Raw genomic sequence first — 17,501 nt, forward strand, 5'->3', positions numbered from 1 at the left:
TAATTTATGCCTAATAGTAGCTAATCTATATGGGCAGCATGGTGGCTCAGTTGTTAGCACTGCAGCGTTAGGCTCCTGGGTTCAAATCCCACCAAGGAGAACACCTGCAAGGAGTTTGTATGTTCTCCAATTGTTGGCAGGTTTTCCAGTTTCCTCCCACACGCCAAAGACATACCGATAGGGAATTTAGATTGTGAGCTCCATTGGGGACAGTGATGATAATGTATGTGAAGCGCTGCGTAATATGATAGTGCTACATAAGCAAAGCATAAATAATTAAAAATGTTTTAAAGGTGTCAGAAGAATGGTAATACATGGCATCCCAACTGTGGCAGTTGTTTGACTAAGTGCTATGGGTTGGGGAAAGACCTGGTGACCTACCTCATAAAACATTCACAATGAAACTCCATGGAACTATATGCTAGTGACAGCATTGAGGAGCATAAGGTCCAAGATGAACCAGAACCAAACATATTGAACAGTGAAGTGGATTGGTGCTGTGGCAGTTGCCATGCAACAAAGCACCTGGCATTGATGGCATTCCTGTGGATGTTCTCAAACCAGTTCAAAGCGCTGCACTGACAGCACTGTTTGAAGATCTAGAGGACCTGCACATGGCCAAAAGAGAAGATCAGTTGGAAAACATCAGTTTGCATCCCACAACCAAAGAAAAACAATGTCAAGGATTGTGCCAACAATAAACCATTTTCCTTGATTCCTCATGCTCGCAAGGTGCTTATAAGAATCATTCAGAAAAGCTTGGGGAACATCCTTGAAAAAGAACTTACTGAGTTGTATTCCATAAGGCTAGAGAGATCTGTGATCATATCGCAAACTATAGATGCATCATAGAAAAGCAGGAGAACCAGTAGTAGCTCTACCTGTGTTTCATTGATTATACCAAGTAGAGATGCAAGGGTTGTTTGAAATTTGAATTTCCTCCAAAAATTCAATTTATAACAAATAAAGTTGCAGTAAATTGCAACACAAGAAAATGAATTTCAGGAAATTTGACTCAAAGAGAATCTTTTTTAGATTGATCCTTGGCTTCCTCATTTATAATACCTAGGCTTTTGACCTTGTTGAGTATGAGAAACCTTGGACAGCACTGGGTAAGGTGAGCTGAGTGCCAGCGCATCTGATTAGGTTAATCAGGTCACTCTATTATGGATAAGAAGCTGTAATGCAAACCAGATATAGAGATATAGGGCAAAAGACAAGGAAGCATCCTCTCTCCACTTTTATTTTTTAACCTCTATGCTGAAGTAATCATGAGAAAGCTGGACATCAATGATGTGAGTGTTGGTGCAAAAATAGGACCATCAGCAATCTAAAATATGCAGATGATATAACCCCCATAGCAGAAAGTGAGAAGGACATGAAAAAGCTGATCTTGAAGACTGAAAAAAAGAGAGAAGATGACAGTTTACCTAAATATGAAGAATATCAAAATCAAGACTACCATCAATGAAGAAATCCATATACAGGTCAAGAATGAAAAAATAGAAATGGTCAATGGCTTTGTTTTTCCTTGGGTGCCTTATTAATCACAGTTGCAATATGACAGCAAAGATCAAGCATCAAATAGTACGGGGATGTGCATCCAAGGTAAGCATGGACCAAATATAAAAGTGAAAGCACGGCGGCATGGTGGCTCAGTGGTTAACACTGCCTTGCAGCGATGGGGTCTTGGGTTCAAATCCCACCAAGGACAGCATCTGCAAGGAGTTTTTATGTTCTCCCCGTGTTTGCGTGGGTTTCCTCTGGGTACTCCAGTTTCCTCCCACATTCCAAAGACACACTGATAGGGAATTTAGATTGTGAGCCCCATCGGGGACAGCAATGAAAATGTGTGCAAACTTTAAAGTGCTGCGGAATACGTTGGCGCTATATAAATAAAAGATTATTATTATTGTAATGCCTGCTGCAGCGCAGTAGCACACAGTCTCCACCAGGGGTGGAGGTGAAGGAAAACAGGTACAATCACAGTGAAATCACAGAGCAGCAGGCAGAAGCCACTAGATGGCGAAAGAGTAGTCAGAAAAAAATGGGTCAGCAACAGAGAGGGAACGAAGTACCAGAGGTCACAGCAAATACATGTGGTCAGAAACAAGCCAAAGAAGTCAGAGCTGATCAAGAGCAGAAAAGCCAGAGACGCAAGAGAGTCAAACAGGTCAGAGGACAAACCGAGTTAAAAACCAAGGGGTCATAACATGGAAAGCAAGTACTACAATGAGTGAAGTCACAGAGGAGCACAGGAAATGGATAGAGGACAAATCAGGGTATATCGGGTCAGCTGCTCAAGGCAGAGACAGGAACTATAACTAACACTGCTTGCAGGTAACAGCGGACTGAAATAGCCAGAGAGATTCCAAAATGAGGAAAGGAAGATTAACCCCCTCATGACCATCCCGGGGAGAGAATAATCAGAAAACAAACCCCAGACTGGATCATGACATTATTATTATTATTATTATTATTATTATTATTATTAAAGCATGTCTAAATCACCATCAAACAAAGATTGGTTACCACAATTGTGTTCCCAATTGTGACATATGGATGTGAGTTATAGACATTTATGAAAGTAGAAAGAGGAAAAATTCATGCCTTTGTGTTGTGTGATTGTGTAAGGAGAAAAATTCTTTGAAACCAAAGGACAGTTAGGATCATCTAAACTCAGAGCTGTCCCTGGAAGGCAAGATCACCAAATAGGAACAGACCTATTTTGGATATGTGATGAGGGCTAATTCACTAGAAAGGGAGATTCTGCTTAGAATGGTCAGTCATAAACGGAAACAGGAGACAAAGTCCCACTGGCTGGATACCATCAAGATTGACATGGGAATAAACATCAAGAAATTTAAAGAAGGCATGGAAAATAGGGAAGGGTTAAACATGACTAAATGGAAATAATCAGATTCACTACATACCAGCTCAAAGAACAATAAAAAAACTGCACAGCAATGAGAGTACACACGCAAATGATATGTAAAATATTAAACATGGTCTTACTGAGTATAAAAATCATGCAGACAGGCAAACAGATAACAATAAAAAGAAAATATATGTATAATAATCCAAAATGATCCACAAACTACCAGGCATTCATAAATATAATAAATTATGTCATGGGTAATGATACACTTATATAGGCAGGTAAAATAAGCAAAGATTAAAAGTAAATAAATAGATAAATGAATTAAAAGATTAATAGATAAAGAGATAATATATAAATAAATCAGCAAGACATGTAAGTGCAATAATAATAATTGAAACAAATATATTAAAAAGCAATCAAGAATAAATAAAATGTAGCCTGCAGGAGGAGCATCAATACATAGGAATACCGGCAAATGAGATCAAGAGAACATGCAAATATGCAAGAAGATGCCTGGTAGAAGAGACTTTAAAGCATCGCGTGTACCTACCTTATGCATCTTTGTCAGGAGTATGAGGAAGACACCTAACAAACCTACCTTAGGTAGCCATAATTGATTGCTTCAGGTCTCTGCTACCAGGCATCTTCTTGCATATCTGCATGTTCCCTTGGTCTCTCATTTGCCAGCATTCTTATATCGATGCACCACCGAGAGGTTATATATTTTTTTTCCCTTGATTGCCTTTCTATATATTTGTTTCAATTACAATTATAGCACTTATATGTCTTGCTGATTCATTTATATCTCTTATCTATGAATTTATTTATCTTTTTATTTAGTTTTCAACTTTTTTAATTTTACCTGCATATATGAGTGTATCATTACCTGGGCATCATTTATTACATTCAAGTATGCCTGATATTTTGGGTTTGATGGTAGATTATTACATCTCTTCTCAGGCTATTATTTACATAATTTCTTTTAATTGTTTTTATTCTTGTCATCTGTTTGTTAGGCTGCCATCACACTAGCAGTATTTGGTCAGTATTTTACATCAGTATTTGTAAGCCAAAACCAGGAGTGGGTGATAAATGCAGAAGTGGTGCATATGTTTCTATTATACTTTTCCTCTAATTGTTCCACTTCTGGTTTTGGCTTACAAATACTGATGTAAAATACTGACCACATACTGCTAGTGTGACGGCAGCCTTAGAGTTATTTTTGATACTCAATAAAACCATGTTTAATCTTTTACATATCACTTGGGTGTGCACTCTCATTTGGTTTGACGATTTTTCTTTTGTTTCTCACTATTCTCAACTTTGCACAGCCTTTTGTGGCACCATTTTATTTATTTATTATTATTTATTTGTTTATTATTACATTTGTGGTGCCCACTACACTTTCTTTGTCTCTCTTTGCATTCAAACTCGAGGTGTAAAAGAAGGGTCCAAATATTCCCCATGTATTGTGAATTTAAAGGAAATATGTTTCCTCCTAAAATGCTATATAGTGGAAATCTGCAGGTAAATAGTGTTTATTCCATGCCCTTCCGGCTCAATGGAACAGATGCCTCAGGGAGAAAATTAAAATATATTATACCTGTACCCACTTGCTTTCATTCATTGAGAAGGTGCAGAGAGTGGCTGCAGTTATTTTGATTGACAGCCTGCTCTGCAGACTGTATCTTTGCATGTGTATGAACAGAGCAAGCTGTCATTCAAGGTGCAGGAGAGTGAATACAAAATGTAATGATCAAATTGCACTCACGGTACAGTGATCAGAGACTATGGCAGCTACCTGCACTGCCCAATGATTGAAGGCAGGTGGCTGCAGGGAGAATTTAACTTCATTTTCTCCCTTTAACCACGGCTCGGTAAGTTAGCAATGCATGCTATAAATTCTATTCAGAACAGGTTACCAGTGGATATTCAGGTAATAGTGTTTCTGGAGGTGGCATGTTCTCTTTAACAATGTACTCGTCCCCATAATTCACAATTTTTGATCAATACCATTCTTTTTCTGTAATTATTGATATTTTGAATGGATATGTACTTATTGTGCCTGAAATAATTAAAAAGTCCACAATCTTAATCTCACTTTTAGTACACATCTGTCGAAATATCAGTTTTAGACTTTCATCTGAAAAGGGGTAATCATAAAAGCAGTTGATGCATCTATATATAGTATAACAATTGCCAGGAAATACAATTCTACATGTTTACTTGTAAATCTGATCTATCCTTTGAGAGAGAATCACAAAGAAATGCAAGAAAGACTAACGATTGGAGTATTTCCAAAGGACTTCTAAAACTGGCTACTCATACAGTCGAAAGAAAGGAACATGAGCATCTTACTGTTCACAATTCCTATTCAATAATCTTAAGGAATGATAAACACAAACCAATACTGTCTGACTTATACTGTGCAGTTTAATAAAATAAAAAGCATGGTTCTCAATTACTTTCCATCTCTAATTGAGAATTTGAAGTTTAAATCAATTTTGAGCAATGGGTGAAGAATTTTGTCTAAAAATGCCACTACTATTGGCAACAAGTTATTACCTAGTCAGTATATTCCAAATTTAAAGAAAAAGACTTGGTTGTATAACAAAGGTCTTTCTTAAATGGGTACTGATAACAATACCTGTGAAATATAATAATATAATAAAAAGTGCCAGAAATTGTTAATTTCAAGTTGTATTATGCCTTTCTACAGTGCCTTGAAAAAGTATTCATACCCTGTTTATTTTTCCCCATTTTTTCACATTACGCGCACAAACTAAAACATATTTTTGGGGGGATTTTAAGTGATATACCAACACAAAGTTTGTGATTTGAATTTGTGAAGTGTAAAATAAATGATACACAGTTTAAAATTATTTTAAAAATATAAATCTGAAATTTTTATGTCTTTGTATTCAGCACCCTGTAGTCTGAAAGCCCCAAATACAATTATGAGTAACCAATTTGCACCTGAAGTCACATAATTAGTAGATTGAGTCCACCTGTGTGTAATTTGATCATAGTATAACTACAGCTGTTCTGAGAAGGCCTCAGAGGTTTGCTTGAGAACATTAGGGATCAAACAGCTTCATGAAAACTAAGGAACACACCAGACAGGTCAGGGGGTAATGTTGTGGAGAAGAGCAAAGCAGGGTTAGGTTATAAAAAAAAAACAAAGGTCTGAACATCTCACAGAGCATTGTTTAATCCATCATTAAAAACATGAAAGGAGTATAGCACAACTGCAAACCTACTAAGAATGGCTGCTCACCAAACTGACATCTCAAGCAAAAAGAGCACTAATTAGAGAAGCCGCTAAGAAGCCCATGGTCAGTCTTGAGTAGCTGCAAAGATCTACAGCTCAGGTGGAAGACTCAGTCCGCAGGACAACTATTAGTTGTATACTGCACAAATTTGTCCTTTATAGAAGAGTGGCAAGAAGAAAGCCGTGTTTCAAAGTAAGCCATAAGAAATTCCATTTTCAGGTTGCAAAAAGTTATGTAATAGATGCAGTGTCAGGTGTTATGATCCTTAGTGGTTGAGGGTCACAAATACTCCAGCAAGGTGACTAAACATAGGACAAGCTCTAGGGAGGTGGAAAACTGGACTGACCGCAAAACTGAACCTATCCAACCACACTAGAGGCAGCCGGTGAACGTGTCTAAAATCCTAGACGTCTCGAGCCAGCCTCTCTTGCCTCCAGAGAAATAATCCCCAAAGATATAGAAGCCCCCAACATATAATAACGGTGAGGTAAGAGGAAGGCACATACACAGGGGTGAAAGCAGATTCAGCAAAAGAGGCCCACTAATTCTAGATAGCAGAAAATAGAAAAGGGGTCTATGCGGTAAGTAAAAAACCCTTACAAAATATCCACACTGAGATTTCAAGAACCCCCACACCAACTAACGGTGTGAGGGGAGAAACCAGTCCCCTAGAGCAACCAGCAAGTAAGAAATCACATTTTAACAAGCTGGACAAAAAACATGATGAACGCTGATAATCAGAAACTGAACAAACAAAAACTTAGCTTGTCTTGGAGAGACTGGGAGCAAGGTAGTCACCAGGAATCTGAAGAGCACTGAATACATTGATAGCAGGCAAGGAACTGAGTATCCAGGTGAGCTAAATAGAAAACCAACCAAGGATAACGAACCAGGTGATGAAGCCAACCTGCAGAAAGACAACACTACACAGTACCGCTTGTGACCACTAGAGGGAGCCCAAAATTAGAGTTCACAACAGTCAGGACTCTGAACATTTTTATTACCTTTTGTGCATTACTGCCTTTTTCTAAGATGGCGTCTTTGGTCTCATGTGCACTGTCTCTTCCTGCTATAAAACTCCACCCCAGCCTTAAGTCTGTGCTAGAGCATTCTGCCTTGCATCCAGCTCCTGACTCTGATGACTCCCTGGCTATATACCTGCTCCTGTGAACCTGTGTTGTTATCCTGCTACTCTGCTCTCAGTTCCTGCTGCATACACCAGTTTCCACTAAACCTCCTTCATCTGCTATTCGTGTTTACTCCCTTCTGCATTTGCTGGACATGAAATTTGTTGCTGCTCTGCTTAAACCTGAGATTATCACCCAGGCCTTCCTGGTTTAGATAAGACATTGCTTGAACTGCCTTATAAGCATATGTATCTATGTTTGGACTAAAGCAAGGACTTATTCGTGTCAAGTATCCTCAAGAATAACTGTGCTTCATAGACTTTCTGCATGATTGCATTTTCCTCTGAAGTTTCCTATAGACTGCTAAGCTGCGTTTAATATTTACACCAAGTGTTGTGGACTTGAGTTTCTCTCTGCACCTGTTTGAATCACCGTGTGATAATATAAACTTTACCACTTATAAAACAGTGTCCTGTTGTTGTCTTGTTCCATGCAAAGAGTCTCCTGAGTTATCCCCTATAATTATTACAGGAATATCTGATAAGATGGCAGGGATATCCCCCTGAGGAAGGCTCTTGGGAACCTGTGGAGAACATCAATGCCCAACAGAAGATTTCTCGTTTTCATCAGAGATACCCTGAGAAACCAGGTCCAGGATCGTCCTGAGGCCGCTTCTAAGGAGGGAATAATGCCAGGACTCTGAACATTTTTATTACCTTTTGTGCATTACTGCCCTTTTCTAAGATGGCATCTTTGGTCTCATGTGCACAGTGTCTTCCTGCTATAAAACTCCACCCCAGCCTTCAGTCTGTGCTAGAGTATTCTGCCTTGCATCCAACTCCTGACTCTGATGACTCCCTGGCTATATACCTGCTCCTGTGAACCTGTGTGGTTATCCTGCTACTCTGCTCTGATTTCCAGTAATCCTCCTTCATCTGCTGCTCGTGTTTACTCCCATCTGCATTTGCTGGACATGTAAGCTGTTGCTACTCTGCTTAAACCTGAGATTATCACCCAGGCCTTCCTGGTTGAGATAAGACATTGCTTGAACTGCCTTATAAGCATATCTATGTTTGGACTAAAACAAGGACTTATTCATGTCAAGAATCCTCAAGAATAACTGTGCTTCATAGACTTTCTGTGTGATTGCATTTTCCTCTGAAGTTCCCTATAGACTGTTTAAGCTGGTTTAATATTTACACCAAGTGTTGTGGACTTGAGTTTCTCTCTGCACCTGTTTGAATCTACGTGTGATAATATAGACTTTACCACTTATAAAACTGTGTCCTGTAGTTGTCTTGTTCTACGCAAAGAGTCTCCTGAGTTATCCCCTATAATTATTACATGCAGTTAACATGTTGAAAAAGGTGCTCTGCTCACATGAGACCAAATAAGAACTTTTTGGGCTAAATTCAAAATGTTATTTAAGGCAGAAAACTAACATTGCACATCACCCTGAAGACACCATACTCAAAGTCAAACATGGTGGTGTCAGCATCATGCAGTGGGGATGTTTTTCCTCAGCATGGACAGGGAAGCTGGTCAGAATTGATGGAGAGATGGATTGAGCTAAATGCAGGGCAATCCTGGAGGAAACCCTGTTAGAGGCTGCACATAACTTGAGACTGGTGTGTAGGTTCACTTTTCGCCACATATTGCCAGTGCTTCAATCGATGATTTAGATCAAAGCATACTCATGTGTTTGAAAGGCCCAGTCACAGACCTAAATCCCATTGAGAATCTGTGGCAAGACATGAAAATTGCTATTCACAGATGCTCTACTGTTGTGAAATTGGATTTTGGGCTCCCCCGGTGGCCACTGGTGGAATTGAACTGGTGTGCATCATCCCCTCTGTTCACCTGTTTCCATCAGGATGTGGGAGTCGCTATTTAACCTTGCTCCTCTGTCACTTCCATGCCGGTCAACATTGTAATCAGAAGCCTTTCTGTGCATGTTCCTGCTGCTAGACAACTCCCAGCTAAGTTGGACTTTAGTCCTCGTTTGTTTTTGCATTTTGTTCCAGTTCACTGCTGTAGTTTCGTTTCTGTGTCTGGAAAGCTCTTGTGATCTGAAATTGCCACTCTGATGTTATGAGTTAATACTAGAGTCTTAAAGTAATTTCAGGATGGTATTTTGATAGGGTTTTCAGCTGACCATGAAAGTGCCCTTTCTGTCTTCCTGCTATCTAGTAAGCGGACCTCAATTTTGCTAAACCTATTTTCATACTACGTTTGTCATTTCATCTAAAATCACCGCCAATATATGTGGGGGCCTCTGTCTGCCTATCGGGGAAACTTCTCTAGAGGTGAGCCAGGACTATATTTTCCTCTGCCAGGATTAGTTAGTCCTCCGGCCGGCGCTGGGCATCTAGGGATAAAAAACGTAGGCAACGCTACCCGGCTACTGTTAGTTGTGCGGCAGGTTTAGTTCATGGTCAGTTTAGTTTCCATCCTTCCAAGAGCTAGTACTGATGTTTGCTGGGCTATGTTCTCTTGCCATTGAGAACCATAACAGTTTGACCGGCCAAAAAAGGGTTAAATTAATTGACAGAGAAAGGAGAGAAAAGAGAAGTCTGCTGAAGATTTTTTTTTTTTTTTTTCCCCTTCCCTTCAGTTCTGAGTGTGCTTGTAATTGAATCTCTTGCAAGTCTGCCTATATTGCAGCCTTTCTCTCTCTCTCTCTCCTTCTAATCCTGGAATGGCTCTGTGATCACCTGTTTAAAATGGATATTCAGAGTTTAGCTGCAGGTTTGAATAATCTCACCACGAAAGTTCAAAATTTACAAGATTTTGTTGTTCATGTTCCTATATCTGAACCTAGAATTCCTTTGCCTGAATTTTTCTCGGGGAATAGATCTTGCTTTCAAAATTTCAAAAATAATTGCAAGTTGTTTTTGTCCCTGAAATCTCGCTCTGCTGGAGATCCTGCTCAGCAGGTCAGGATTGTGATTTCCTTGCTCCGGGGCGACCCTCAGGATTGGGCTTTTGCATTGGCTCCAGGGGATCCTACGTTGCTCAATGTGGATGCGTTTTTTCTGGCCTTGGGGTTGCTTTATGAGGAACCTCAGTTAGAGCTTCAGGCGGAAAAGGCCTTGATGTCCCTATCTCAGGGGCAAGACGAAGCTGAAATATACTGCCAGAAATTCCGTAAATGGGCTGTGCTTACTCAGTGGAATGAGTGCGCCCTGGCGGCGAATTTCAGAGAGGGTCTCTCTGATGCCATTAAGGATGTTATGGTGGGGTTCCCTGTGCCTGCGGGTCTGAATGAGTCCATGACAATGGCTATCCAGATCGATAGGCGTCTGCGGGAGCGCAAACCTGTGCACCATTTGGCGGTGTCTACTGAGAAGACGCCAGAGAATATGCAATGTGATAGAATTCTGTCCAGAAGTGAACGGCAGAATTTAAGACGAAAAAATGGGTTGTGCTTCTATTGCGGTGATTCAACTCATGTTATATCAGCATGCTCTAAGCGTACTAAGAAGCTTGATAAGTCTGTTTCAATTGGCACTTTACAGTCTAAGTTTATTCTATCTGTGACCCTGATTTGTTCTTTATCATCTATTACCGCGGATGCCTATGTCGACTCTGGCGCCGCTTTGAGTCTTATGGATTGGTCCTTTGCCAAACGCTGTGGGTATGATTTGGAGCCTCTTGAAACTCCTATACCCCTGAAGGGGATTGACTCCACCCCATTGGCTAGTAATAAACCACAATACTGGACACAAGTAACTATGCGGATTAATCCGGATCATCAGGAGATTATTCGCTTTCTTGTGCTGTATAACCTACATGATGTGTTGGTGCTTGGATTGCCATGGCTGCAATCTCATAACCCAGTCCTTGACTGGAAAGCTATGTCTGTGTTAAGCTGGGGATGTAAGGGGAAGCATGGGGACGTACCTGTGGTTTCCATTTCATCATCTATTCCCTCTGAGATTCCTGAATTCTTGACTGAATATCGTGACGTTTTTGAAAAACCTAAGCTTGGTTCATTACCTCCGCACCGGGAGTGCGATTGTGCCATAGATTTGATTCCGGGTAGTAAATACCCTAAGGGTCGTTTATTTAATCTGTCTGTGCCTGAACATGCTGCTATGCGAGAATATATAAAGGAGTCCTTGGAAAAGGGACATATTCGTCCTTCGTCATCTCCCTTAGGAGCCGGTTTTTTCTTTGTGGCTAAGAAAGATGGCTCTTTGAGACCGTGTATTGATTATCGGCTTTTGAATAAAATCACGGTTAAATATCAATATCCGTTGCCACTGCTGACTGATTTGTTTGCTCGCATAAAGGGGGCCAAGTGGTTCTCTAAGATAGATCTCCGTGGGGCGTATAATTTGGTGCGAATTAAGCAGGGGGATGAGTGGAAGACCGCATTTAATACGTCCGAGGGCCACTTTGAGTATTTGGTGATGCCTTTTGGTCTTTCAAATGCCCCTTCAGTCTTTCAGTCCTTTATGCATGACATTTTCCGTGATTATTTGGATAAATTTATGATTGTGTATCTGGATGATATTTTGATTTTTTCGGATGACTGGGACTCTCATGTCCAGCAGGTCAGGAGGGTTTTTCAGGTTTTGCGGTCTAATTCCTTGTGTGTGAAGGGTTCTAAGTGCGTTTTTGGGGTTCAAAAGATTTCCTTTTTGGGATATATTTTTTCCCCCTCTTCCATCGAGATGGATCCTGTCAAGGTTCAGGCTATTTGTGATTGGACGCAACCCTCTTCTCTTAAGAGTCTTCAGAAATTTTTGGGCTTTGCTAACTTTTATCGTCGATTTATTTCTGGTTTTTCTGATGTTGTTAAACCATTGACTGATTTGACTAAGAAGGGTGCTGATGTTGCTGATTGGTCCCCTGCTGCTGTGGAGGCCTTTCGGGAGCTTAAGCGCCGCTTTTCTTCCGCCCCTGTGTTGCGTCAGCCTGATGTTGCTCTTCCTTTTCAGGTTGAGGTCGACGCTTCTGAAATCGGAGCTGGGGCAGTTTTGTCGCAGAGAAGTTCCGATTGTTCCGTGATGAGACCTTGTGCCTTTTTCTCGCGTAAATTTTCGCCCGCCGAGCGGAATTATGATGTTGGGAATCGGGAGCTTTTGGCCATGAAGTGGGCTTTTGAGGAGTGGCGTCATTGGCTTGAGGGGGCTAGACATCAGGTGGTGGTATTGACTGACCACAAAAATCTAATTTATCTTGAGTCCGCCAGACGCCTGAATCCTAGACAGGCGCGCTGGTCGTTGTTTTTCTCTCGGTTTGATTTTGTGGTGTCCTACCTGCCGGGTTCTAAGAATGTTAAGGCGGATGCCCTTTCTAGGAGTTTTGAGCCTGACTCCCCTGGTAACTCTGAACCTACAGGTATCCTTAAGGATGGAGTGATATTGTCTGCCGTTTCTACAGACCTGCGGCGGGCCTTGCAGGAGTTTCAGGCGGATAGACCTGATCGTTGCCCACCTGGTAGACTGTTTGTTCCTGATGATTGGACCAGTAAAGTCATTTCTGAGGTTCATTCTTCTGCGTTGACAGGTCATCCTGGAATCTTTGGTACCAGGGATTTGGTGGCAAGGTCCTTCTGGTGGCCTTCCCTGTCTCGAGATGTGCGAGGCTTTGTGCAGTCTTGTGACGTTTGTGCTCGGGCCAAGCCTTGTTGTTCACGGGCTAGTGGATTGTTGTTGCCCTTGCCTATCCCGAAGAGGCCCTGGACGCACATCTCGATGGATTTTATTTCGGATCTTCCTGTTTCTCAGAAGATGTCTGTCATCTGGGTGGTGTGTGACCGTTTCTCTAAGATGGTCCATTTGGTTCCCCTGCCTAAGTTGCCTTCTTCTTCCGAGTTGGTTCCTCTGTTTTTTCAGAATGTGGTCCGTTTGCATGGTATTCCGGAGAATATCGTTTCTGACAGAGGAACCCAATTCGTGTCTAGATTTTGGCGAGCATTCTGTGCTAGGATGGGCATAGATTTGTCTTTCTCGTCTGCTTTCCATCCTCAGACTAATGGCCAGACCGAGCGGACGAATCAGACCTTGGAGACATATTTGAGGTGTTTTGTGTCTGCAGATCAGGATGATTGGGTTGCTTTTTTGCCTTTGGCGGAGTTTGCCCTCAATAATTGGGCCAGCTCTGCCACCTTGGTGTCTCCTTTTTTCTGTAATTCGGGGTTTCATCCTCGATTTTCTTCTGGTCAGGTGGAATCTTCGGATTGTCCTGGAGTGGATGCTGTGGTGGAGAGGTTGCATCGGATTTGGGGGCAGGTGGTGGACAATTTGAAGTTGTCCCAGGAGAAGACTCAGCTTTTTGCCAACCGCCGGCGTCGGGTTGGTCCTTGGCTTTGTGTTGGGGACTTGGTGTGGTTGTCTTCTCGTTTTGTCCCTATGAGGGTTTCTTCTCCTAAGTTTAAGCCTCGGTTCATCGGCCCGTACAAGATATTGGAGATTCTTAACCCTGTGTCCTTCCGTTTGGACCTTCCTGCATCTTTTTCTATTCATAATGTTTTTCATCGGTCATTGTTGCGCAGGTATGAGGTACCGGTTGTGCCTTCCGTTGAGCCTCCTGCTCCGGTGTTGGTTGAGGGCGAGTTGGAGTACGTTGTGGAGAAAATCTTGGACTCCCGTGTTTCCAGACGGAAACTCCAGTATCTGGTCAAATGGAAGGGATACGGTCAGGAGGATAATTCTTGGGTGACTGCCTCTGATGTTCATGCCTCCGATCTGGTCCGTGCCTTTCATAGGGCTCATCCTGATCGCCCTGGTGGTTCTGGTGAGGGTTCGGTGCCCCCTCCTTGAGGGGGGGGTACTGTTGTGAAATTGGATTTTGGGCTCCCCCGGTGGCCACTGGTGGAATTGAACTGGTGTGCATCATCCCCTCTGTTCACCTGTTTCCATCAGGATGTGGGAGTCGCTATTTAACCTTGCTCCTCTGTCACTTCCATGCCGGTCAACATTGTAATCAGAAGCCTTTCTGTGCATGTTCCTGCTGCTAGACAACTCCCAGCTAAGTTGGACTTTAGTCCTCGTTTGTTTTTGCATTTTGTTCCAGTTCACTGCTGTAGTTTCGTTTCTGTGTCTGGAAAGCTCTTGTGATCTGAAATTGCCACTCTGATGTTATGAGTTAATACTAGAGTCTTAAAGTAATTTCAGGATGGTATTTTGATAGGGTTTTCAGCTGACCATGAAAGTGCCCTTTCTGTCTTCCTGCTATCTAGTAAGCGGACCTCAATTTTGCTAAACCTATTTTCATACTACGTTTGTCATTTCATCTAAAATCACCGCCAATATATGTGGGGGCCTCTGTCTGCCTATCGGGGAAACTTCTCTAGAGGTGAGCCAGGACTATATTTTCCTCTGCCAGGATTAGTTAGTCCTCCGGCCGGCGCTGGGCGTCTAGGGATAAAAAACGTAGGCAACGCTACCCGGCTACTGTTAGTTGTGCGGCAGGTTTAGTTCATGGTCAGTTTAGTTTCCATCCTTCCAAGAGCTAGTACTGATGTTTGCTGGGCTATGTTCTCTTGCCATTGAGAACCATAACACTCTACATCCAACCTCTCTGAGTTAGAGCTACTTTACAAAGAAGAATGGACAAACATTTCAGCTTCTAGATGTTCAAAGCTGGTAGAGATGTACTGCAAAAGATTTGCAGCAAAATACTGACTCATGGGGGCTGAATACAAATGCAAGTCACAATTTTCTGATTTACATTTTTAAAATAATTTGAAAACCATGTATCATTTCCTATACACTTCACAAATACTTGCTATTTTGTTTTGGTATGTCACATAAAATCCCAATAAAATACATTTAAATTTATGGGTGTAATGTGAAAAATTGTGGGAAAGTTCACGGGGTATGAATAATTTTTCAAGGAACTGTAATTCTTTTAAAGTGGTTATCAGGGACAATTTTATTTTTTTCTCAAGGGGCTTAGAAGTGACAGGCAGTTAGTTGCTAATTGCCTATCTGGTCTGCCCGGCCCTGGCTCAGAGTGATCACAGTCCACTCCTGATAGAGATTTTGTTGCTTTACATCAACAGAGGAATAGTTCCTCTTCAGGGCATCTCTGTCAATGGGGAATAACTGTCAACGTCATGCTGATTGACAGCTGGCTACTTGCAGTTATGCAGGGGGGAGCAAGATGTCAATCAGCATGACATCACCCCATCAACAAAGCAGAGTGGAAAAGAATAATCTGCCATGTAATGTGACATTACCAGAGGCCACAGATTCAATGGCAGGAGCAGTCCGTGACCACTCTGAGGCGGCAGAGATCTCTGCCAGGCATAACAAGCAGGGGGATAGCAACTGCCTATCTGTAAATTCTTAAGCCCATAAAAAAAGAAATAGTCCAGAATAACCTCATTAATGCTTTAGAGATTATTGAGTGTACCGATTATAAGCTCTTGTATGTCGGCTGTACAGGCCAACTTTTAGAAGTTAGGATTCTCAATCAATTTAAAGATATTTGTAATATTCTTTAGCATAATATCTCTGGTGCTGTAAAAAAAAATGTATGGACATAAATGATATCTGAGAACTAATAACTTTTGTGCTTACGGCATTTAACTTATTTATAAACATGTACGTGGAGGTGATGTAAGAACTGTTATTATGAATCGTGTAGCTTTTTTAGATTTTCTGTGTTAGTACAATTGTTCTTATGGGTTTAATTTGAAATGGGAAATCACATATTATTACTGACTTGTGTTATATACATAGCGTTTTTTGATAACTTTGTTCTGCCATTATAAATGTCTTATTTTGGTTTGTTCTACTGATCATAATGAATGACTTTATTGATGTAAGTTAATCAGACATATATTTGTTCTTGGTCGTTTGCTGTGAATAAGAGCGTGGATACTCTAGAAACATTTAAGTTATATTATATCTTGCACTGTGCATTTTTTATTATGCTACTGATAAAATAGCATTTTTTTAAGAAACTCTCCATACTGGACGCCATGAAAGGTTATTGGAATAAATAATTATATGCCTTTCATACTTAGTTATGCTTTGCTATACTTCAGGTCCAATAAAGGCTACAAAAACAGTCTATGGGTTTTGAAAAGAGTGAATTTTAACATACCATCCTACTAGTGTGACCATAACAGGAAAGACATTCCTCAGTTTACAAGAAATAAGAAACAATTCTCTGATCACACTTGCGTTGTAGCTTACACTCTTTATATTGAAAGGCATAATGTTCCAGCAGATACATTGTGCAATAGCTATAGATGAAATTCATAGTTTATAATAGGATCCACTGGGTCCATCCAAAATATCCTTTTTTTGATGTGAAAAGGATATGTGCGTGCAGTGCTAGTGTTCATCGAAAATAATAAAATCTGCAATAACAGAGTTCAATTGGACCTCCAAAAAAGATGAGACCGGAGACTAAAAACAATGTGGCCGACATACCGGAGCCATAAATAGGATTTCTTTCACCTCTGGCAAAGTTTCTAAATATTCAGGAAAGGGAAAACATTGTTGTTGGCCCACACGCCCTAGTAGCAGAACTGCCCCCATTAGACATACCTGGACTAAATATGCCATCTCCTTCCTTCCAACCTAGAAATTCCATCATCTTCAACAGGACAGCCTCCTCAGTTAGTATAAATACAGGTGATACTTCATAAGTATACCTAAATGAAAAGAGATAAAAACAAGTTTATAATGCAAAAAAAGTCCATGTTTACTTTTTCCAAAGCATTAATTTTTTCACACTAGATTTTTTTTTTTTACTCTTTTAAATGTTTAGCTAAAATAATATTTTTCTTACCTTTAATTTATTTGATATGTTTTCTAAGAAGAACAGTGAAAAAACTATTGTCTGTATTCAATTTTTTTCCAATCTTTTAATAAATACAAAAAGTCTCCAATCACACTTGAGTCATAGATTCAATTTCTACCAAGTCATGCCATAGCTTAAATAAATATATAAAGTTTGAAAATAAAAAATTGGGATTTACTATTTTCTAAAAAAAAAGTTACATTTTTGTAAAGTGCTGCAGAATATGTTATAGAAATAAAAATAATAATTATGTGAGCAGTATTTGGTACTGCAGCTAAGACTTAGGCTGTGGTTAAGCACCAAACACAGTCTTTAATGAAGAGTATCACTGACACGTTAAAAAAAATCCACAATTTTTCTTCTGATCTTATGCCACTAAACTACTGCTTCAATTAAATAAAAACGATCACTTATGCCGTCGATTATACCTCATCACCTACCGTAGCTTTC

At 40.6% G+C, this 17,501-nt stretch overlaps 1 protein-coding gene across 1 annotated transcript in view; it reads right to left on the reverse strand.

Annotated features, from left to right (window-relative positions):
• The window catches only part of GADL1 (glutamate decarboxylase like 1), a 503,402-nt gene that overhangs the window by 271,531 nt on the left and 214,370 nt on the right, over positions 1-17,501 (reverse strand). The window contains exon 5 of the mRNA XM_077268963.1: positions 16,796-16,902. Within this exon, the coding sequence (XP_077125078.1) occupies positions 16,796-16,902 (107 nt within the window). The remainder of the gene's footprint in view (positions 1-16,795; positions 16,903-17,501) is intronic.

This window comes from Ranitomeya variabilis, chromosome 6 (genome assembly GCF_051348905.1).
Source record: "Ranitomeya variabilis isolate aRanVar5 chromosome 6, aRanVar5.hap1, whole genome shotgun sequence".
In the NCBI taxonomy this organism is placed as follows: domain Eukaryota; kingdom Metazoa; phylum Chordata; class Amphibia; order Anura; family Dendrobatidae; genus Ranitomeya; species Ranitomeya variabilis.